The sequence below is a fragment of the Neolamprologus multifasciatus genome, chromosome 7, assembly GCF_963576455.1.
Source record: "Neolamprologus multifasciatus chromosome 7, fNeoMul1.2, whole genome shotgun sequence".
Classification (NCBI taxonomy): Eukaryota; Metazoa; Chordata; class Actinopteri; order Cichliformes; family Cichlidae; genus Neolamprologus; species Neolamprologus multifasciatus.
The window spans coordinates 26213497-26236600 of record NC_140445.1 but is presented as its reverse complement, the minus strand read 5'-3'; the positions used below and the strand labels follow the sequence as shown (position 1 = coordinate 26236600).

Here is a 23104-nt window from a genome sequence, read left to right as displayed (position 1 = left end):
CATAGCTTTCAGGTGGTGTTTGGGGCCATGTGGCAGCAGAGATGATGCCAAAACAAAAAGTCTGTAGACCCCACAGCTACAAATAACAGCCAGACTCAAAGTGTGATTCTATAATTTAATATCCTCCCTGCAATTGAAAAAAGAAAAAAAAAAGGAGGGCGAATGAAGAGTTTTTATCCCAGCTTATCTGGTGTTGGAGACATACGTGTGTGTTTAATTTGTATGAAGATATATTAAATACTTTTAAAAGTGTATAAATTACACATTTCTAAGGTCCCTATAGTGCCCAGGCTCTTAACCTTTGTCTACGGTACTGTCACTATCAGTTTCAAAAACACACCAGCAAGGTGATTCCCAAAGATATGTTAATCTAAAACATTGCATATTTCAGCACGGTGTGCAGTGTCTGTAAAAAATATTGAAACAACTGGAGGACAAAAGAATTCGTAGCAGATGAACAGTAGCTGAAAGTCATATCCTTAAGAAACAGGACAAAATCCAGCAAAGACCTGACACAGGATGAGAGATGCATCTGGTGTATCATTTCATCCATCTACAGCAGATTGGTGTCTCTCAAGAAGCCATTCTTAAGAAAGGGCACATGGAGAAAACACTTGGGTATGCTAAATTACAGAGGACTTGGACTGAAAATCTGTGGCAACAGAGAAATCCCAGTTTGATTTTTTTTTCATCATTGTCAGTATGTACAGAGGAGGTCAGGAGCAAGGTCTGCAGATATTTGTAAAAAAAATAAAAATAAAATAAAAAGATTGATGCGCTGTCAGTGTTTAGGGTTGTATTTCAACCTGTGGTGTTGGGGATTTTGTCAAAATTGATGGAATTATGAACACAGAAAAGTATCATCTGATTTTGATTCACCATCCAGTACCATTTGGAAAGCATCTGATTGGTATTGATCCCAAACACACTGTCATTGCAGGAAAAGCATACATGGATATAAAAACACATCATGGAGCTCTATCAGTCAAAGACTGGCCTCCCCAGCTCCCCACAACACAATAACTGAAGCAGTGTAGGATCATCCTGGCAGAGAACAAAGAAGGCCTGGAGAAGTATTCCTGAAGACTACTTCTCTTCTTCTAAAAATTACAAGATCTATACTGCAAATGTGTCAATAAACCATTGCATATATTTCCCATTTCTCTAGCAAAATATAAAAAAATGAGGGGTGGCTCAAGACTTTTGCATACTACTGTAAAAGGAAAAATCTAAACATACTCAGTCAGTTTACACAGCTACTGAGCAAACTACCCAATCACTTCTGATTTAAATGAAAGTGATACATTAACCCGATATGACTTTACCTGGGTGGAAAATCTGTGAATCTCCATTGGCTGTTTGAGGTAAATTTTCCAAAAAGTAAAGTTAAGCTTGGGTGTGTTGTAACTGTATCATAAAGCCCCTACACTGATGTGGATTTATTGACACCAAGGTGTTTAATAAACATCACGTCAGAGTAAAGTTATTTGCTTTACTGAAATATAATCGATAAGGCTGTTAAAATCAAGGTGCATGTTTGGGATGCTGTCAGATCCGTGCCATGATCTGTAAAGATATTTAAGGGAAGCACTACAGAGAAATGACAACCGCCTCATTTTTATGCCCCTTTGCACCATACTGTATGTAAACACAAGCATCACCCAGAGACTCCTCAGTTCATCTGAGATGCTGGGCAGGAACGCTCTGACCTTGGTGGACTTACCTGCAATTAGCACATATACACAGACCCATACACACTCACTCGCTCACTTACAGCTCGATGCTACGCACACATTTGGATATTTGGACACTTACACACCGTCGCGCTTCCCAATCTTTCATTCTCACAAACATCCACCCAAACGCACAGGCATACACAATCACCCACCCTCGTCTGTTTGAATTAGGTCTAATAAGCAGGTGAATTGTCTGTGGAGGCTGAGCCATTTGCAGTGACCTTGGCTAACTGTGGTTAGCAGTGAGGCTCAGATGCTCAGGCAGCATGAACAAATGGACTGCACAGCCACATTTTCCCAAATAAATCAAGGCAAGAAAAATTCTGCACTACTGTACACTATAAGTTTCCCCACAGAATAGATGATCCGATTAGATTTTGAGGTGACTTTGCTGCATACATTTGCATATTAATAAGAAAAATCCCATTTTCAAGCTGCTATTTCCTTAATTCTTTAAACATTGTTAATGCCGACCATGTGTTTTGCGACAACATGTTGATATCGACATATTTGCTAATTAATGCATTAACTAGCTGCACTAATGAACCCATTCGCATCACTGGATGTGTTAAAGGCATTGTGATAACAGCAGAACAGGCAGCTCAAGTGTTCGCTGCAGTGAGGATCAGGAGTAAATATCTCTTGATATGGGCTGAAACTATTAATGTTAGCTGTCAAATCCTCGAAGGGATTTCATCAGAGAGGTGTGATGTTACAGGTGATAGTTTCTGTTTTAGACTTAAGGGATAAACATGCTCCATATTCATTATTACTCCACTGGATATTTTTCCCCTGCCAAGTTACAAACCAAGGTGAATATATGTTTTCATATGTTTTGTGCGTGTAGTAGCAGGATCACACAAAAACACTACAAAACCGGATATCGTGAAACGTGGTGGGAATGTGAAACAGGGAGAAAAGGAATCAGGATCACTTTTTTTTTAAATGACAAGACATTGGTGTTGACGTGACGTTGATGTGGATGCACTTTCAGAGCACCCGTCTAGTTTATACAAGGGTATAAAAAAAATCATTAAAGAGATTCAGTGCTATTAACCCTCTGAGACTTAAAGCCTATTTTATGGTACTGCAGTTGTGTCCACTTGTGTAGGTATTTGCCTACAGATGCTGTGCGGATGGGTACTGTATGCAGCCTACGCAAACGTGCTTGTGTGCAGTTCTCCGAGGACCAAGGTCAAATACTGATGTTGAAAGGTGGAAAGAACTACAGAGTTCACTGCGAAAAGGGAAAGAGCGAATAGACATAAGTTTTTTTTAAACAGCTTGAGAAGCGCAGACTTGCCTGCATTGGGCACTTTTCATTGTTTTTTATCACTCGTATTCATTTCAGCTGTTTTATAACTTCTTTCTTCTCCGCGGCTGGTCACTGTGAATCGCTACAACATGTAGACGGAGGTCCGTAAACCAGCATGTTACGCTATGCATACGTGGGACCAACAAAAAAGCATGCTTAAACCACGAATCTTCATCATTGATGACCCAATCACAGCATGTGATGCAACATGGGGAAAAAGTTGAAACCTTTGATTTGTTTAAGCTAAAATTTAAATACATCTAAATTAACATGCGTAACAGCACAAATGCTTTCATTTATTTATCTTTTAGTTCATTTTCTATCAGTTTTGAACTTGAAGATGTTAGACTGTATTGTGGGTTAGAAATGGTGCTACTAATCCACAATAGTACAATAAAAAACTTGAATACAATTAAACTGGGTTTATTATTGAAACTGTCAATCAGTCACAATTAGCAGAGAGTTATGGCAACAGGCCAAAGAGCAATTTCTGCTATCTGATTGGCCAGGTCGTTCCCATCCATCCAGCCAGCCGATCCAGCTGTCCCCTTCAGATTAGTCTCCATGTGCATCTCTTAACCAGCACGTCTGCTATTTTTCACACTGCTCCCAGAAGTTAAAGAACTAATTATAGAGGACTGTAGTGGATTTGTACTGTGTACATTGCAGCTGTCATGACTGTAAGATTGAGAACCTCACGAGGAAATCATTTGTTACTTATACAGCTACCATTTTTTGGTTGAAATTGTGCTTAATTAGGAGGCATGTTTATTACACTTCCTAGCCACATACTCAACTTTTAGCTCTGTTTTGTCCTCCACCAGCTATTGAGAAGAAGTCTCTGTTTGTAATATCTCAGTGCTACCGTTTATGTAGTGCGTTTTTAGAGCTTTCTTTGCTGAAAACAGCCTTGGCCAAACACAACACTATCAGAGCAGAGTGTAAACTCAACAGTAGAGTTGCCGGCTACAAAATAAAGTTTTATTGAACTAAAACTGTCTTGTCCATCATAGTACAAAACAAAAAATACCAGTCCCAATAAAGACTGGATAAAAGGTAAGCGGTGATAAATGAAAACAAAACTGAAACAGAACCTGCACATGTGTCTTGAGAAGTGATTTAAAGGATTAGAGAGACCTTGCTGCTGTGATTGCTGTGATCTCCTCTGGCAGGTGTTCAGGAGGTTGCCTGACTGTAAAGGTCCAGTGACCGTGAGCTATGATCTGAATCGTCTGAACAGCTGCTTCTCCAGCTCATGTGGGGATGAAAGGACTGAATGTAGCTTGAAAGGTTTTGTGACTCAAGTTATCAGAAAACACTTAGCAGGTCCTGAGGAGAGCAAAGGCTTTAAAGATGGGTGAAAATAAGCTCTCATGAGGTCACAGTTTCAAACTTTGTTGGATATGTTTCCTATATTGATTCATTTTGAAAGTGTACTTGCTGGGTCACAGGGCATAGTTGTTTTCCTAAGAGTAAAGGTAGCTACAGACCTTTCACGCCATAGTGTGTAGAAATGGTACATCCATCCGGCATTCATGTTAAGCTCTGAATACTCTGCAAGCAGCAATTTGATATTGCAGTTTGCTTGCTATAGAGAAATATAGATGGGGATAATTTAGCCTACTTTATGTTAGAAATATGCTAATTTAAACCAGTGCAAAAGCACTTGCCCCTAAATTCTCATTAATGTTTGAGTTAATAATGTTTAACCCAATGGAAAAGCACTGCCAGAAATATTAATGGAGCCTCAGGAATGACTTTGTTTTGCTGGGAATATTAGCAAAAAGCTCAGAAAAACAAAAGTACAATGAAAAAAAAGAGGAAGGCTGGCATTAAAAAAAACAAGTTTGAAAATCACTGCAGCAACTTTGTTGTTCATTTATCTTTTTTTCCATTCGTAGAATTGTTAAGCACAACCGTAACATGGAACTTTATACCTTACCTGTATATAGACCCCATGCATGAGGCTGTTTATTCTTTCAAAATGTTGAAGCATCTCATATCTTTTCTTCTCCTTGTAATAAAAAAAGAAAAAAAACTGTTACGATAATACATGATGCTTCTTTATGTTTGATGATATCAGCTGAGAAAGCAGCCAAAATATAGCTAAACGCTATACTGGAATAAATGTAGTGAGATTTCACTGCTGTTATTCTGTGAAGCAGGAAAGGCCAAGGACCAAATCCTTTCATCAGAATTTGATACATTCACATTATTGATGTAAATTAATGTACGATATCCTTTGAAGTATATAAATAAATGAAATATGGATTAACTTAAATTTAAGATGGAAAAAAGAGTGCAGAGTGCTTCATTTAGCACTCACATGAGTTAGATTTAGTGTACTATACTTTCATAAAAACTAGAATAAAATGTTCTTCTTTCAAAGAAGAGAGTTCACTTTCCCAGAAAAATGTTCTAATCAATAACATTAAAGCTGTACCAGAAGTCGGATGAAAAGAGTCGCCTATCTTGGCAGAGAAACTGAGTATTTGTAATGCAGCACTTCTTATACAGTACTATAAAGAGCAGTGACTCCACAGTGAAAAAGTAATGAAATGTTGCTGTAAATCATGAAAGATCAAAAAGGAGATTTTGATTAGTCTGATTAGCAGAGTTCATAAAAACTATATTACTTTTCAGTATTTGACAGATATAAATGATATTTCTGTAAAACATCTTCATGATCTGTAAAAAAAAAAAAAGAAAAAGAAGAAAGAAAAGAAATCTAAAAAAAAGTCTTGAAAAGTTTGGTGGCATTTGAAATGAAGAACTCGATCTATACTGTGGATAGATCGAACCATCTATTTCACATTCTTACTCAGCATATATGTGATCTCTATTTTCTCTCACAGAGTCAGGACCTTTCCTAAGGATTCGGCTTTACTGGGCAGGGACACTGTTCGAGCCCTCATGTACTACGCCTTGAAGGTCTGGAGCGATATTGCGCCCCTTAACTTTCATGAGGTAGCTGGCAGTGATGCAGATATTCAAATCGACTTCACTAAGGCTGACCACAACGATGGATACCCCTTTGATGGGCCAGGTGGCACAGTTGCACATGCCTTTTTCCCTGGGGAGAGATTTACTGCTGGGGATACACACTTTGATGATGACGAGGCCTGGACCTTCAGGTCCCCAGGTAAGGAACACACTTTATTAGCTACATCTTTCACAGATGCTGCAGATTTGTTGGCTGCGTTTGTTGGCTCTTTCCATCACATCCCAAGGTGTTCTTTTGGATTGAGATCTGGTGACTATGGGGGCCATTTAATTACAGTGAACTCAGTATCATGCTCAAGAATTCAGTTTGAGATGATTTGAGCTTTGTGACACGGTGGCTTATCCTGCTGGAAGCAGCCATCAGAAGATGGGCACACTGCAGTCTTCATTAGATTAGGTTAGATTAGATGAAACTTTATTAATCCCTCGGGTGGGTTCCTCTGGGAAATTCTGTTTCCAGTAGCACAGCACCGACAGAAGTTGCATGTTACAGATACAATAAAGGGGAATGAGAGTAAGGATATAAGCATAAATATACACATAATATAAATACAGAATATATAATAGGGATAAATAGGAATACCAGTGGATTGCACATTTGAGTGAGTCTATTGCACAGTGATTATTGCACAGTCGAATATAAGAAAGAATGTTAGGAATATTGCACAGTGAAAAAAAGCACTAAAGCTCAGTTGTTCCTGCCCTCCTTTGTCCCCCTGTTTCCCCTCCCTCTCTCCTCCAACAAGGAGTTAAACAGCTTGATGGCGTGTGGGACAAAGGAGTTTTTAAGTCTGTTAGTTCTTGACTTTGGGAGAACCAACCTGTTGCTGAATAGGCTCCTCATATTATTCACAACCGTGTGCAGAGGATTCCCAGCATTGTCCATAATGTCCAGCAGTTTCTTTAGTGTACTTTTCTCTGCCGCTGTCACCAGAGTGTCCAGCTTCATGCCGACCACAGAGCCAGCCTTCCTGATTAGTTTTTCCAGCCTGGATGAGTCCTTCTTCGCTGTGCTGCTCCCCCAGCACACCACAGCATAGAACAGTACTCCAGCAACCACCGACTGCTAAAACATCCTCAGGAGCTTCCTGCAGATGTTGAAAGACTTCAGCCTCCTGAGGAAGCACAGTCTGCTTTGGCCTTTTTTATACAGGCGCTACATGTTTTTTTTGTTTTTTTTTTTCGCCTGTCCCATTTGGTTCTTTAGCCGTCAGAATTGTTGTCTGAAGACCAACAAGGATACCCAATGGATTTATTTTGCCAAATGGATCATCATGGCATTGCCGTATTGGTCCATTTGATCGACCTTTGTTTTTATTATTTATTTTATTTTCAGTTGTTACAGACGGGACAGACATGAGTGAGGGATAGGAAAGGGAGAAAGAAAGAGGAAGGAAAAGAAAAACAGAAGGGGAGAGGGACAGTGAGAAAGGGGGGAAGAAAAAATATCTCCGGGATCACCTGTTGAGAGAAAAAGAATAGAAAACAAGCAAAAAAAACAAAACAAAGCAATATACTATACACAACACCATCGCATTAATCTAGCTAAGTGTAAACAGCAGTAAATACTAAATATTGAATGTTGTTGTGCAGCACGCAGGACAGACAGCGCACAATGTGCTTTGAAGTAGCAGCCAAGAAAGGTGTGATTTAAGTCTACGAACAGTGAACACCCGTGTGCACACCTGTGTGGATCGGCGCGCTTGTATTCAAATGGTTTCCCCATGTAATGGTCTGCTAGAGGATGTAGAGAGCCATAGCCCTGTCCCCCAGGGCATGAAGCAGGCATGGAGGAGATCCAGGCCCCAGACATCCAGAGGCCCCAGAGTGCAAGAGCCCAAGGAGGACCACCGGAGGGGCATCCGTGCCACCTTCATGGGAAGGGCTGAGGATCCCCAGACGAGGGGTCACCCAGTAGCCACCGGGCAGAAGCTAGAGGGGGCTGCACCGGCGTGCCCGCCGGCTCCGCCGGCAGCCAGCTGTGCCCGAGTGAACCGAGCCGCAGGCACAGAGGCCGGAGGCCCGAGGGCCCCCCGCGCCCCGGAAGAGGCCTGACCGAGCAGCAGGCGCCAGGCCCCGCCAAGTAGCCACCGGGAGTGAGCTGGCACATGACCTGAGCGCCCAGCCCCGGACACCAAGAACCAACAATGCACCGACCCCTGAGGGCATCAGTCACCGGCAGGGAGTGTGGTGAGGGGAGATAGGCCTCCACACTTTGGAGGGCCTTGGAGTTCCCAGAGAGGTGAAGTCTAAGACCCGACCTGACATATAGACACAGACAAACAGGCACACACAGACACAGACATGCATTCCCACCCTCATGCACACATATACAAACACTCAGCACTCACCCAACGTAGGAATAAACGTAAATGGACATGTACACACAATCACACTCTCCAAACATACTCTATACCCCGGGTCCAGGTATCCTCGCCCCCAGAGGTGGAAACGGCACCCAGACCCAAGAGATGTTACCCTTCCCTCCGGGGTGGAGGCAAGCAGACCGCCCCAGGCTCCGCAGCAGCAGGGAGGCCAATCGGACAGCCAGCATCTCTTCCCAGCCCCCCCGCCCCGATGGCTAGCAGAGAACGGGGGGGTGTTAAGACCCCATACCTCCCTCCTCCCGCTCAAGTGTAGTGTTGCTGCGTGTTGCTCTAAAGTGTATTTAAAACAAGGGAGAGCATGGTGCTGCTGCCAGAGAGCAGCAGGTGTTAGCACGGCCCCTCCCGAGAACCCTCAATGTCTACATGGATTTAAAATTGAGAGGTGGGCACCGGCGCCAGAGGTAGGTTTGAATACACAGACCGTCTACTGGACGCCGTTAACGTGCCCACCCTCAAGGCCCTATATATATATATATATATATATATATATATATATATATATATATATATATATATACATATATATATATATATATATACATATATATATATATATATATATATATATATATATATATATATATATGTGTGTGTGTGTGTGTGTGTGTTATGAGAGTGTAAGTAATGTGGATGTCTAAGTTGTGAGATAAAATTGAGGCACAGGTGGCCAGAAGAGGACAGAGGGGGGGGGAATGTCTCCCCTGCACCCTGGTGACACACCCGCACCCCAAAGCCCTACCTGTGTGGGTGGGTGTGGTGGAGCGGGAAGAGGGAGGCGCTACATGTTGCATGACCAGTTTCAGAGATATGGGATAGGCATGATCAGCCTTTATGTTGTTTAAGCCAAATTCTGAACCTACCATCCAGAGATAACAGCAGATTTTGAGACTCGTCGGACCAGGCAAAATTTATCCAATCTTCTGTTGTCCCATTTTGGTGAGCCCGTGCAAGCTGTTGCACCCAGTGTGGCCTTCTGCTGCTGTACCCAACCTGCTTCAGTGTTTAACATGATGCTCTTCTGCATACCTTGGTCATACGGAGTAGTTATTTTAGTTTCTGTTGCTTTCCCAACAGCACGAAGCAGACTGACCACTCTACTCTGACAACTGGCATCAACAAGGCATTTTCACCCATAGGAACGCTGCTCACTGGATATTTTCTCCTTTTTCAAACCATTCTCTGTAAACCCTACAAGCACAACCGTGCTACGTTCAAACTCTCTTATATCACCTTTCAACCCTATTCTGAAACTTAATTTAAACCTTTTGACCATGTCTACACGACTAAATGCACTGAGTTTCGACCATGTGACTGGCTGATTAGATATTTGCAATAAAAAGCTGATGAGCACTTGAAGCCAACAATGTGGCCGGTGAGTTGTATTACTTAAAGAGTGTGCCTGAACGAAAAGAACATAAAAAACTGAAGGATGATCTGTTTCTGTGAGACACTTCCAGAGTACTATGAAATAAAGAGCCTGAAACGGTCTGCGTCAACAAAACTTTAACAAAATGAAAAGTGCTTGAGAACAGTTTTGAACTTCCATACTCACCAAGGTTTTTGTATTCAAAACAAGATTGCTGATTGTACTTCGGAACCAAGCTGTGCCTCCTACCTTTTATTCATGTTCCAGATTGTATTATCAATATTTTATCTGTTCGAACTAAGAATATAACATGCTGTGGCTTCAGTGTGGTGACTACAGCAGCATTGACTGTTTTCACAAGCTTGTTAGGAAGCATAAAAGACCTTCTTTCATCTCTTCCAACCACCACAAACAAAGAATCCACTCCAATGTCCTACCCAAACCGAGGAAATCAGGGGTTTTTTTCAGCAATTAGCACAAGCAGTTTATTGTTCACCGTTGACATTTATTGATCTAATTTTACTATGCCATGGGGCTTCTTTTTTTTTTTTTTACAAGAATTGAGTCTTTAAATTTAAAAGACCAGAGGGAAATAGCACCATATTTAGGGTGATTAAAGTATTTAAGCTGACAGCAAAATGTTTCCTTTTGATTTGTGCCGATCAGAAGCTGAAATAAATGTCTCCACCAGACCACAAAGCACCACTATAATTTGTGATGTCAGCTAACAGCTGCACCAATGACAATCGATGAAAGAGTAATTGCGACGCAATGAAACAGAGATGAGATTTCTAGGGTTGTGGGCATGCTCTTTTGCGTGGAAGTGCATTTTTATAGTCTTTAACTTCTACTGAGGGGTTTCTATTCCACTCCATTTCATAAGGAAAGGCAATACCTTCTACTTAGTTTTTGTAAACTATTTATATTTATTAGTCAACTGCAGGATGTGCTTGCAAAATAAGAAGCATAGCTAAAACTGAACTAAAAATGGCTAAAAAAGAAGAATCTAAATCCAATTTATGCATGCGCAGTCAATAACACTTATATGCATTTTGAATGTGGTTTATTTTTAAACTCTAATGTCTGACATTTTGCGAGTATTATTTGCTTTCTTGCTGGTAATGCATGATAATGCTCACAGAATCGTATTTCCCAAAATACTAAACCTTTCTTTTGAAAAAAGAAACACCTGAAGATGTGGTATTGGTGCGATAGCTCCTTGAAACAATCCATTGTGATTGTTATATTATGCAATTTTCTTGTCAAATAAAAGTATATTGACTACTTAATTTAGACAAAAACCCAATCGATGAAGACACATAGTCCAAGTCTGCAGGCAGGGTGATTGTTCAATTTCTCTGTTTGCTTTTGCCCTAAAACTAGGAAACATATGTTACCGCAACTCAATTTGCTTCAATTACATCTCCCAACAGCCTGCATCAGTGTCACGGCATGATGACGTGATGCTCTATGAGTTCAGAGCATCGTCTGGGTCAATGTGGTCGTGATTAATGGGAGCAGGTTGCTAAAGAAAAGAGGGATCAGAGGAACGCTCTTGTCTTCATGACCTCTATTGATCTCTTCAAGCCACACAATTGTCTTACACAGACAAACGCTGACTTAGAAGAGATAATTTAAGCAAATAAAATTCTCTGTGCAAAGACTCGTGCTTCCAGCTACGAATTGCTCAGCGGTGGTGACGGCCTGATGGAAGACCGCGCTAGTGTTAAAAACACAGATTCTTTCTGTGAGCAAGAGAGAAAAGATGCTGGCAGTGAATCATCTTACCTTGTTAGATGTTCCAGCCTTCAAGGCTAGTGTTTCACTGCCTGTGATGAAGGGTGAAATGTACATCAAAAAAAATCACATCAGACTCTTTCATTTGGTAATCAGGCATCTGCCTTTTCTTCTTCGCCTGTACTCCATAAAGGGGGGAAAGTGTCTTATGGCCTACCAGTGCCAAAGAAAATCCCGTTCGCTGCAGCTTACAGTGTTTTAATAAAGTTAGCTCAGAATTCAGGTTTGTGTAAATGCTGCTTTTATTTTTATTTTTTTTACTGTCTACTTAAATTCTTTGAAACACTTTAGCACTTCTAGACCAAGATGATTAGAAATTATTGAATTTCAAATGTGCTTGTTCTTTCTGTTGCATTTTAAATTAACTGCAAAACTTTAGTAATCTAAAGTCTGACACTCAGCTCATTTTACACCAATAAAAATCCATTTTATAGGTAATAAGTGACGTGCTGAATACGCCGACGCTTTGACTTCTCAGTCTGAGTTATGCTTTGGGGTTTTTTTTTTTACTTTCTCTTACCTTTTTACCTAAATTAACTGTTAAACATATTGATGAAATATCACTATGAACATTTTAGGTAACAGCTGGCCTGTTTGCTCTTCTGTCAGACAAAAAAACAGCAACATTATCATATACTCAGCTGACAACAATAAACCCAATATTCTCTCTTCCTGCATCCTCGGGGAAATGTCTGTCTCATTAACTGCTAAATGCTCCACTATGTTCAACAGGTGGTCGTTAACTTTGAGCCTGTTTACTGTGCGGTGCTGGGTAGGTACTGTCAAGAAGTTAAAACAGATGTAAAATAAAGCTGATTTAAGGAGAGTGATGCCTCGGCCTTGGTGTGTCTGCTTTTTTTCACGCTGATTCAGCTAGCAGCAGCTTAACTATTCAGTGGTCGAGAAGGAAACAGTGGCACTTATTTCGGCATTGAAGTGTGTGTTAGATCATCACTGCCAGTGACTGTTTATACAGATCATCACCCATTAACAGCATATGAAACAGCAACTGGTAGCTTGGTTGTCGTTCCTTCGGCCTTTTATATTAGCTGTAAGCCAATGTAACATTACATTGAGATAATGTAAAGGCTGACGTACCTTCACGAGTATCATGTTCCAAAGACCCTGTTTGAGGGGGGTGGGTGTTGGTTATGGATTATACAGCCTTGATGTTTCCTCTTGTTCAGGTCCTCATTAACACCTCCTCCTGCTATCCATTAAAGAAGAGACTTCACCTGTTTTGATGCCTGTATAAGGTGGTCTCTTTCCAAGATGCCAGTCTCCCTCTTCCCAGAAGGCTGGTGTATTTCTGTCAGTTTGCACCCTGGTAAAGTTGTTTCTGTGTGGATCTCCCTTCTTTGTTATGTCCCGAATGAGCCACGTATAGGACGGGTCAAAGTCATTAATTAATTAGTTATTATTAAGTTAATGTTGACATCGTACAAGACTGTGCTAAAGTCTTTTTGTCAAAATTTTTATCTGTTGCCAAACCTGTTGCCACTCATTTTTAGTCCTTTTCTTTGTGTAATGTGGCACACCTTGGCCCTCCCTCCCTGGTTCCTTAATAATGGCTTCTTGGCAGCCACCCTTCCTTTGAGACCATTTCTTTTCTGAAGATAAACTGAAGGGCCCGATGTCTCTCTTATGCTCAGATCTTTGGAAGATTTCTTAAGGACAGGACTTGGAGATAGTGTTCATCTGCTGTAGGTTTTTGGTTTTTAGGCCTGCAGTTTTTCTTTTGTCCCCCACTAGTCCAATTTCCCCAAAATATTTAAGAACCCAACACACACCATGAGAGGATATGCTAAGTTTTTGGATAATAGCGCTTCGGGAATTCCCTTGTTGATGCAAAAATACTATTTTGTGTCTGCAAAATTGCGTTTAATGTAATCTTTACCATTTTTCATGGAATCTGCTAAAGAAATGGGAACATATTTTGTTTTGGCAGCAGTCTGCTAATAACAATGTGTCTAAAAAGTACAATTTAAAATAAGTTCTTTGCTAAGTTGTTTAAGTGCCCAGAAAATAATTAAATCCATGTTTTCTGGAAGGGCAAAGTTAGACTGACTAACACAGTCTGATCCATTACAGTCAAACAGATCGTAGGTAAAATGTAAAATAAAAACATAGATAAGCTACAGAAGACTACAGAGTCGGGTGATAAGGAACAGTAGGAATGTGAGCCATTAACATTAAAAAATATTCTGTCATCTTATGCATCTTATGCACTTGGAGTTTTACATTTTGAGCATTGAATTTGTTTTTATACTGGACCACGAGGAACAGTTGACAAAACGTCCTTTTCTCAAGAGAAAAGCATAAATTTGTATTTTTTGCTTAACCGTGGCTTTAGCCTTTCTCTTCATCAGAATATACTGTAGTGTATTATTAACCTGGTCCTGGATCATTGTGCTAGTCATGCTTTACGATGCCTGGGACAACTTTCTCAGTTTTGCTGTTGGCAAGATCTTATTGCAGATTCCCACCTTGGAGCTCATCCCTCTGAATGAGTTACCTGCCTTGTCCTGTTGTCTGAGTTTAATCCAATTCCCACGAGATCTCAAAGATATAATTACTTAAGTGCACCCATCATCTTTCCCCAAGGACACAATTTCAACAAGATTTGTTAAATACTTTGTTAAATAGGTCTCCTTCCTGTTATTTCCTCTGCATTCGTTGGCTTATCAATTAATCAGTCAGTTTCCTCTGGGTGCGTACATGACTATTTAAGTCTTTCCCTCCCCCTTTTAGCACATTTCTAACTTCTGATTTTGACACCACTGATCGTGCGATTCTAAGCCTAGAGAAAGTTTAACTGGACCTGGCATTTCTGCTACTTCACTCAGTTTTATCATATTTCACTGACAGACATTTTAGTATTCATGATAATGATTTGATACCTTCATCTGCTTCATCTCTCTCCTAGGTGGGATACCTCAAAGGTCAATCACTGGACCTTTTCAGTTTTAATTTGAAGTGATATCAGGCCATCTGCTTAACTTTCTTTCCACTGCTATGTGAGAAACTTTACTTCTCTCTCATGACTGTTTGGCTTCTTCTTCTTTTTTTGCATGTGGGTTTTTTTACAAAGTGGATTTGTTTAACTTTCCACCATCTCAATCCTGGCAAAACTGACATTGTGGTAATCGGCCACAGCTCATTTACTAAGAAGGCCAGTCACTACATTTTGCTCTTAATAGACCACCTCTGAGAATCTTGACCTCCATTTGAGTTTTAAATCTCATATCACTTTTTGTGAACGTTTACCTACTTTTTATATTTCCAGATATAATTCAAAATTCTCAGTGTATATTTACATCGTATATGAAATTTCGCTGCAACCCTCTTAACTTGCATTACCTCTATAACCTATTTATAACCTGTTCCAAAGAGTAGCGGGTGATCCCTTTTTGCCACCAATCATTTCCAGCCCACATGCGACCCTGAATTGGATAAGCAGAAGAAAACAGATGAATGGATGGAATTCATTTCAAAATCTGTCATCATTTTACTACCTTAAAAGAATATTTAAGGTACCAGCATGTCGTTCCAGTTCTTCTACTCTGTGTTTAGTCACTCATGTCTGCGAGCCAGATGTTTCTGCTTCTGTGTTTTGTTACAATCTGAAAATGTATTGATTAAACAGTTTTGTATAGCAGTGAGTCGGCCTGCTTAATATAAAGGATCATTTTTGCGCAGCTGCCAGCTTGCCTAATTTAGCTCACTAAATATTCACAAAGGAGCTGATGCAGATCTCCATTTCTCTCAATTAATTTTGACATCATATAATAGCTCTTTGCATACACTTTGCAGCTCAGAAGAAGTATTGTCTCCAAATGCTGATTATGGGATAGGCAGAGTTACATTTATTAATAGAGCCTGACCCGATACATTGAGAGCAATATTATTATTACACTGATTATCTTTGGAGGCTAGTAGCACGAAATTGGAGTATTCCAAAGATATAATTGAGGTCATTTCGAAACAGTGTCACCATTACATGTTTATTTTTGTCACACGTCTCACTCGGAACAGATTTTGATTTCCAAATGAAAAGTTGGGCATGCTTTTTAAATTACAGTACAAGAATCTTACTTCTGTCTAGTTTTCCTTCTTTGGAAGCTCAGTGGGGTTCACGAAGCTTTGATTAATACTTAAAAATGTGAGTTTGCTTCTCTGGACACTTTTTCACAGAGTTCTAAAAAGTAAAGTTTATTTATTGATGTCAAGTTTGATCAGCTTTCTATTTGGGTTTTAGCAACGAGACGTTGCACTGGAGTACTGCAGAAAATTAGGCCTTCAGTATACTTTCCAGTGTTCTAGGTATATGTATAGAAAGTCCGTCGGGGAAAGATGCAGAAGCAAAATATGTGGGTTGAATGTTACCAGAAGACTTTGGATGAAGTATAAAAACTCCAATCCAATACACAAGTACTTCTGCATAGATTCCAACATTTACAATAGGAATGCCTTGATGTTAGGAAGTCCTTCACCTTAAACCATCTGTAATTGCCCGTCCCTCAGCACCACGCCAGTGAATACTTTATAATTATTTTTAAGATGTGTTTGGTGATTTGCAAGGATTTGTTAGGTTAGGAAATCGCCAGAGTTGTCTTGATAGTCATGATTATATTAATAGACTTATTAGATTAAATGGTGTAATTTTGAGTGTGGATAAGGAAACAAACAATAGTCTTTTGTGAGAAAGCCCAAGTTCTTGCAACCCTGGGCACAAATTTACTCACAGTAAATTTGAAAAAAAAAACCAAACAAAGATAGCAACAGTATTTTTTTTTGATTAAAGAGCTGGTGCATACCGGTGGATTCACCATTACAGAAACATAAAGAAAGATTTTGGTAGTTGGCAGCACTATATTGGAGCAGCTGTGACATAAACCTTACACTGGGTGGTGATCTAATAAATTTGTTAAGCACTGTATAAACCGATTCCAGATTGGCACAAGGTAATGCAAGGTCATAATAGCGCATGGATTGGCGCCAGATGAAAAGGATAGCCCTTGGCTAGTTGTGTTCTCGTTTCTTTCCGTCTACCTTATGTTACACCATTCTTATTAAACTTTTAACCAAATGCTGCAGGCTATGTTTGCAGCATTCTGGACTCATCATGTCATATCCAAGAGAGTATTGTACCTTATTGCATTGTATTTACTGTGCATTAACATAGTAGCACTTTTTAAAATATTATATGTTATAATAACCTGGAATTACACAAATTGTTGTCAGTGATGTTATTGTGCTTACTTTCTTTTATTTTTTTGTCTGTTTTTTTTTCCAGGCGTGGGAGTCTAACTCAATGAGTCTTATTCATCCACGTAAATCTCTCTTTGTCCGCAGGCACAAGCATTTTTTTTGTCTGTCAACCTCAGATGGGTTTGTAAATGCAATGACACGGTGCCTACTTTGTTCTGAATCCCTGTTTTCTCCCTCGATCCTTTCATTTATCCACATTCCCTCTCTCCACCTTGTGCTCATGTAGATTAGAGTTGGCATTTGGCTTCTGGAAATCCCAGGTGCAGCAAGCACAAGTGCACTTCTCCAATTGTCCTTTGTCTTTTGACAGAGCACAGCGCTAAGACGTTCCCAAGTCGAGGCCAACATAAGGTTAACAGAATGCTGATTTGATCCTAGTCACCGAGGAACTCTAAGCTAGCTTGGCTCGACTCGCCTGCACTCACATTTTTGCAAATCTAAATCTCAAAAACCAGGTTTTGTCTTGCTTAGCAGAGCCAAACAAGGAGTTTTTGGAAGCGTTGCCTTTTCCTCTTAGCTCAACATCCAGGGAAATGTGCTTTAATAGCCTGCAGCCTCTTTGGGTGTCTTTCCACACTTAGGATTTGATTGGCAGCCCAGGGGCTCAGGCAGTATTACCATAGTTATCTCACTGTACCACATTCCTAACAGCACTCACAGCCACAGGAGCTGTCTGTCACGCCTCTTAACTTGCAACCTATAGAGTTCACTCATAAAAGGGATAAACATGCAAACAGTGGCTATACGGGTTTTACAAAAATCTTTAAGCAGCTAGGTGATCTCAATCAAAGCTGGAGGTGCTACAGGCAAGCTATGGTTAAACTGCAGAGAAGAATATAGTAGTTTTATGCTATGTCACAGTTTCACATTGATAACATCGCTATTTTCTCTTACTGCCCTAAAAAGGGCGCAGGTTAGTTTTGAAATGTTTAAAGAAAGGAACAAGAAGGTGTTTCTTAGGTAACTTTTCTTGTCATGCTTGTGGCTTAATCTTTCTACAGTGGTGAAGAGCAGCAGTAATACTTATGTGCAGCTACTTCTTTGATTGAAGTCAGTTCTCTCTTAAATAAATTAAGAATAGTTTCCAGAAGTGCGTCTTTATGTTTTATTCCTGTACCGACCTCTAATGTGCATCATTACTAATGCAGGTTTTTAATAGTCTCACACAGTCTTGTCCACTTTGAGCAGGTATAAGACCAAAAAAGTCAGATATGCATGTAAGGCTAATGAGTGTCCCCCTCTGTGTCTGCCTTAGAATCTCATGGGATGGATCTGTTTGCAGTCGCAGTCCATGAGTTCGGTCATGCCATCGGCCTGGTGCACACATCAGCCATAGAGTCTATCATGAGACCATACTACCAGGGTCCCGTGGGAGACCCGCTGAAATATGATCTACCCTATGAAGACAAAGTCAGAGTCTGGCAGCTCTACGGTATGAGGTTTCCATTCCCTCTGCATATCGGTGTGTGTGTGTGACTGAAACAGAAAGGGATTGACAAGTTGTGTGGAGTACTGTTATTGATTAATGAAAACGTGGCTGGAGTTAATTGGACCTCTTTATGGCATATGACCTTATCACACCATTCCCTGATATACAGAGTATCAGTGAGCTGAGGGGAGACTAATGATCATGAGCTGAGAATGAAGTGCAGGAAAGAATGTTAAAGGACGGGACAGAATGGAGGAGAATGAATTGAACTAAATTAAAGATAGACAGACACTAAGACAAGACTGCTATATTTAGATATAATAAAAGAAACACGTACAAAAGATGAACAACTGAGCAAGCAATTTTTAAAAATGTGCAAAATGTTCAATTCTTTCTGGAAATTGATGATTTTTATGTGACAATATAAGTCATCTTTTTTTTCCTACATGAAGGAATAAAACAATGTAATGTTTTGCCACGTTTTGTTTTTCCTCTTCAAATGAAATCACACGTATCCCTCTCAGGTGTCAGAGACTCAGTTTCCCATACAAATCGACCAGGAAACCCCTCCCAGACAGCTGAACCTCCTGTTCTACTGGACCTCCCCGAAAACAGATCCACACTCCTGTAAGTAGGACACCTGGTGTACTTTCAACACAGTGCAAATAATTTAATGATTCTGGTAGCCTAACACATAAATGATACACTTCAACCTTTCATCTTCTCTCTTTCTGCTTTTCTGGCCTTCTCAAACACACACACAAATGCAAAATTGTGGTTTATTCTTTTTACAAGCCCCTTTGGGTCTTTCTGTTCACTGCACTAAAGATGTTGGAGTGGAAAGTGTAATAAACGTCCCCAATAGATTCACCCAGAAAAGCAAAACTAAGTAAAAACAGCCGCTTGCTACCTCCAAAAGCTGTTTCTCACAGCCCTGCCAATTTAGTGCTTTCAACAGCACAACATATCATGTTCCAGATGTGGTCATTATATTGCATATTATTCTTATTGCATAATAAATTGCACATTATTTAACCATTTAAATTAATGCTATAGTCCATAATAAAGAATAAATGTTTTAATTGTTAGCCCTTTTAGCAAAATTTTACGTTTCATGCTATATTGAAAGCCGCCTGCTACCCGCTGCTTCTTGACCTCCATGCATACACACAATTTAAAAGCCTTTTAAAACCAAGGCAGAATAGAAGCCCATTTTCCATCAGTAGTATTGGCCTTTCACTGTCCTCATCACTCACTTTTCACCCACTCCATGTTATCATGATCCGTGGAAAAGCTATATCATGCTTGCCAAGGGTCACAAATGCTGACCACTAGGCAGCAGAGTTTCATTAAAAGAGCTCTGAATAGAGATCTTTGTCGATAACAGGAGAGCTCTCGCCCTCCCACTCACAGTGGCAGGGCTGTAGTGCTATTGCCTTGATAATTGGCAGGCTGACCACGTCAGTGCTTTAAATCACTTATTAGCTTGTGGGATAAATGTTCTGAAAGACTGCACCGTTTCAGTGTGACAGCATTTCACCTCATATTTAGCCCATTTAATTAAAGGACATAACATGCACATTTGTGCACACATTAAGAACATCTCTCATTAGATGAGTACGATCATGACATTTTTCTATATGCAAACAGCTGCAACTCGGTTGGATCGTTTTGGGTTCCTTTATGTTTTATGTCTAGTGGGTATGCAGGATAGTAGCGAATATGATTGTAATTGTAGTAACTTCTTTGCTTTTTGAAAATACTACAACCTTTTCCATCTTTTGTCTTCATTTCTTTTTTCTGCTTCTTATTTTTTCACTCAGACTGGCACGGGATGCTCCAGACAGATGCACCAGTCACTTTGATGCTGTGGCCCAAATACGAGGGGAGGCCTTCTTTTTCAAAGGTATTCAAATCTGAAAGGAGAAAGTCAGAGTGTGTGTGTGTGTGTGTGTGTGTGTGTGTGTGTGTGTGTGTGTGTGTGTGTGTGTGTGTGTGTGTGTGTGTGTGTGTGTGTAATTATGATTGCTTATTATCACTATTAATACTACTGCTGCTGGAATTGGATGAGATACAGGATACAACCTTCCCAGTCCAACAAATGGTTAAATAATTTAATACAGTAAAACTAATTTGTTATTATTCTTAAAAATGGCCAAATATGGAGATCTGAAGTTATGCTTATCAAAGATGGACACAGAGCAGCTTTTAAAACATGCTCTTTTCTTAGTTTTCCTTGGTTTGTAACAGTACCCAAAGGGCTGTTGCTGGTTTCCTCTTAGAATTCGTACATAGCAAAAACCTTGAAGATACTTTCAGATCAAGTTGAAGTTGCGAGAAGACATTATGTTTGCATTTGTGAGGGTCTTGTGCAGAAGTCTTCTGCAAGTTAACTGAGTCCTCTGCATAAGAAATGCATATTTGCATACTGACCAAACAAATTAAATAAAAAATAAAAAAAGGAAATGGTATATGACAAATGGCCTACTAGATGAAGGCAAGTCTGAAGCCCCAAAGCTCTCATTTTGAGCACTCCAACAGTCGAGGAGTCGCTTTGTTGCTGGATTTATTTTACATTTCTTTGCGGTTGTTTTGTGTTTCTTTGTCATCCTTATTTTTCTCTCTGAGAGTATTTTGTAGGTCTGTCATTTTAGGGCTCTTTGGTTTCACTTTGGTGTCTCTTCAAGATCAAACTGTGTCTGTTTGTAGTTTTGTAGCCGCACATCTTGATTGGAGAGTCCTTTCATAGAGTCTCAAACTGACCCGCCCGCTCGCTTGCATTTTCTTACAGTAATTCCCCTGCCATTGCCTGAGTGTCTGAAGCCATTAACTGAACTCCATGAATCTAAATTGAACCGCTAGTGAATGGTCCACCGGCGATTCCACTTAAAGATCAAAGGATGTCTCACCGTTCTTCTAAAGGGAGAGTGTACTTTATTGTCCATCGTCAGATGGAAAAAGTGTTTTCCTGGATGAACTGGGTTTTGATTGTTGTTGCAGTTCAATGTGCAACATTGAACATGTGGCGAAAAACATGAGTTAAGAACATATGGTGAAGTTAGTGAGGCTGGGCGTGGGGCCGAGCGGTAGCGCCAGGAGAAGGAAGCCAAGTCATGTGTGTTTCTATGAGGTTGAATAAAAGGCTTACACACTATCACAAATTCTCCAGTCCAAAGAAAATGAAGCCCAAACTGGTTGATAAACTGAATCTACTAAGCATGAAAAGTGATTTTTCTGGAGCATTAGCCAGTCTGTATGGTATATTGAAAAATCAGTGGCAGCATTTTTGATTTTTGTTTTCTCTTTCATTTTTCATAAGCATACATGATGTTTTTTGGCTACGCTCAACTGGATATTAAATTTTTTTCCTCCTAAACTCAAGCCAAATTTTTCAATTTCCTGTGCTGCTAACTGGTATATCAAAGTAGTTCCAGAAGAATCAACAGAAGGTAAAAAGCGCTGAGTTTTGTAATTAGCCAAATTGAAGGAGTAGCTAGCTTTTGTGATGTGACTACTGAAGATACAGCACACTCTGTGACTTTTCTTCTAAATAAATCCTGCATAGTATTGTTAAGAAATTCTTATTGATCTTTACTTGCTATTTCTGTCCATCATAGGGAAGTATTTTTGGCGGCTAACTCGAGAGAAGCACCTAGTATCTCTCCGTCCTGCTCAGATTCATCGTTTCTGGAGGGGCCTTCCTCCTAATCTGGACAGTGTGGATGCTGTGTACGAGAGACCAGGGGACCACAAAATCGTGTTTTTCAAAGGTAAATATATGTAACTTTATTCGATTACTCAGTCTGTGTGTTCACAAGTTGTTTTTTTGCTTGTTTGTTTCATTTAGTTTAGTTTGTAATTGTGTGGATACATCCTATCATATAAAAGGTTTGATTTTAACCTCTGTGTTCATCACTCAGGTTTAAAATACTGGGTTTTTAAAGACAATAATGTAGAAGAGGGTTACCCTCGTCCAATCAGCGACTTTGGCTTGCCACTGGAAGGAGTGGACGCCGTCTTTGTTTGGCTGCACAACGACAAAACCTACTTTTTTAAGGACAACCGCTACTGGCGCTACGATGACCACTTGCGACGTATGGACCTGGGCTACCCTAAAGACAGCTCACTATGGAAGGGGCTGCCTCCACACCTGGATGATGCCATGAGGTGGTCTGATGGTGAGTAGCCATAAAAACCAATGTTTATTTGTATTACTTTTCATCAAATTGACAGAAGTTGGCTTGCTGCCTGTATAATCAGTACTTCAATAAAACAAATCACTGAATGACACAGCAAAATATATACATATATATCTCGCTGTTACTGTATTGGTTAATCCACCAGTATGCACAAGGTTTAAGGCTAAATTGTTTTATAAAAAAGCTTTTAAAAAAAACGCAACATCGAACTGTTTTATATTAAGATGTCAAATTACAGTTATTGACTTGTATTCTCGAATAGAAAATCCCCCAGTCATCGCTGCAGATGGACGCCCCGCCTTCAGCCTGATTCTGCTGGAAGTTTCTTCCTGTTAAAAGGGAGTTTTTCCTTCCCACTGTCGCCAAGAGCTTGCTTATTAATGTCATCTGATTGTTTCCTCAACAATCAGATTACCCCTCTTATTGTAGGTCATTTTTATTGTAGCACCTTGAGGTGACTGTTATTGTAATTTGGTGCCATATAAATTAAATTAATTTGAGTTTTCAGAGAAGTCCAGTTTGCTAAGTATAAAAACATGAATTCAGTTATCTTTAATCTAATAAGGTCTAATAAAATTCAGATTCATGCACATTTATTAAA

General features: G+C 39.9%; 1 protein-coding gene across 1 annotated transcript in view; it reads left to right on the top strand.

The window, feature by feature from the left end:
* The window catches only part of LOC146514419 (matrix metalloproteinase-17-like), a 106370-nt gene that overhangs the window by 70858 nt on the left and 12408 nt on the right, over positions 1-23104 (top strand). Inside the window, exons 4-9 of the mRNA XM_085165583.1 lie at positions 5907-6193; positions 18131-18307; positions 18829-18931; positions 20128-20210; positions 21922-22074; positions 22225-22482. Coding sequence (XP_085021709.1) covers positions 5907-6193; positions 18131-18307; positions 18829-18931; positions 20128-20210; positions 21922-22074; positions 22225-22482 — 1061 coding nt within the window. The remainder of the gene's footprint in view (positions 1-5906; positions 6194-18130; positions 18308-18828; positions 18932-20127; positions 20211-21921; positions 22075-22224; positions 22483-23104) is intronic.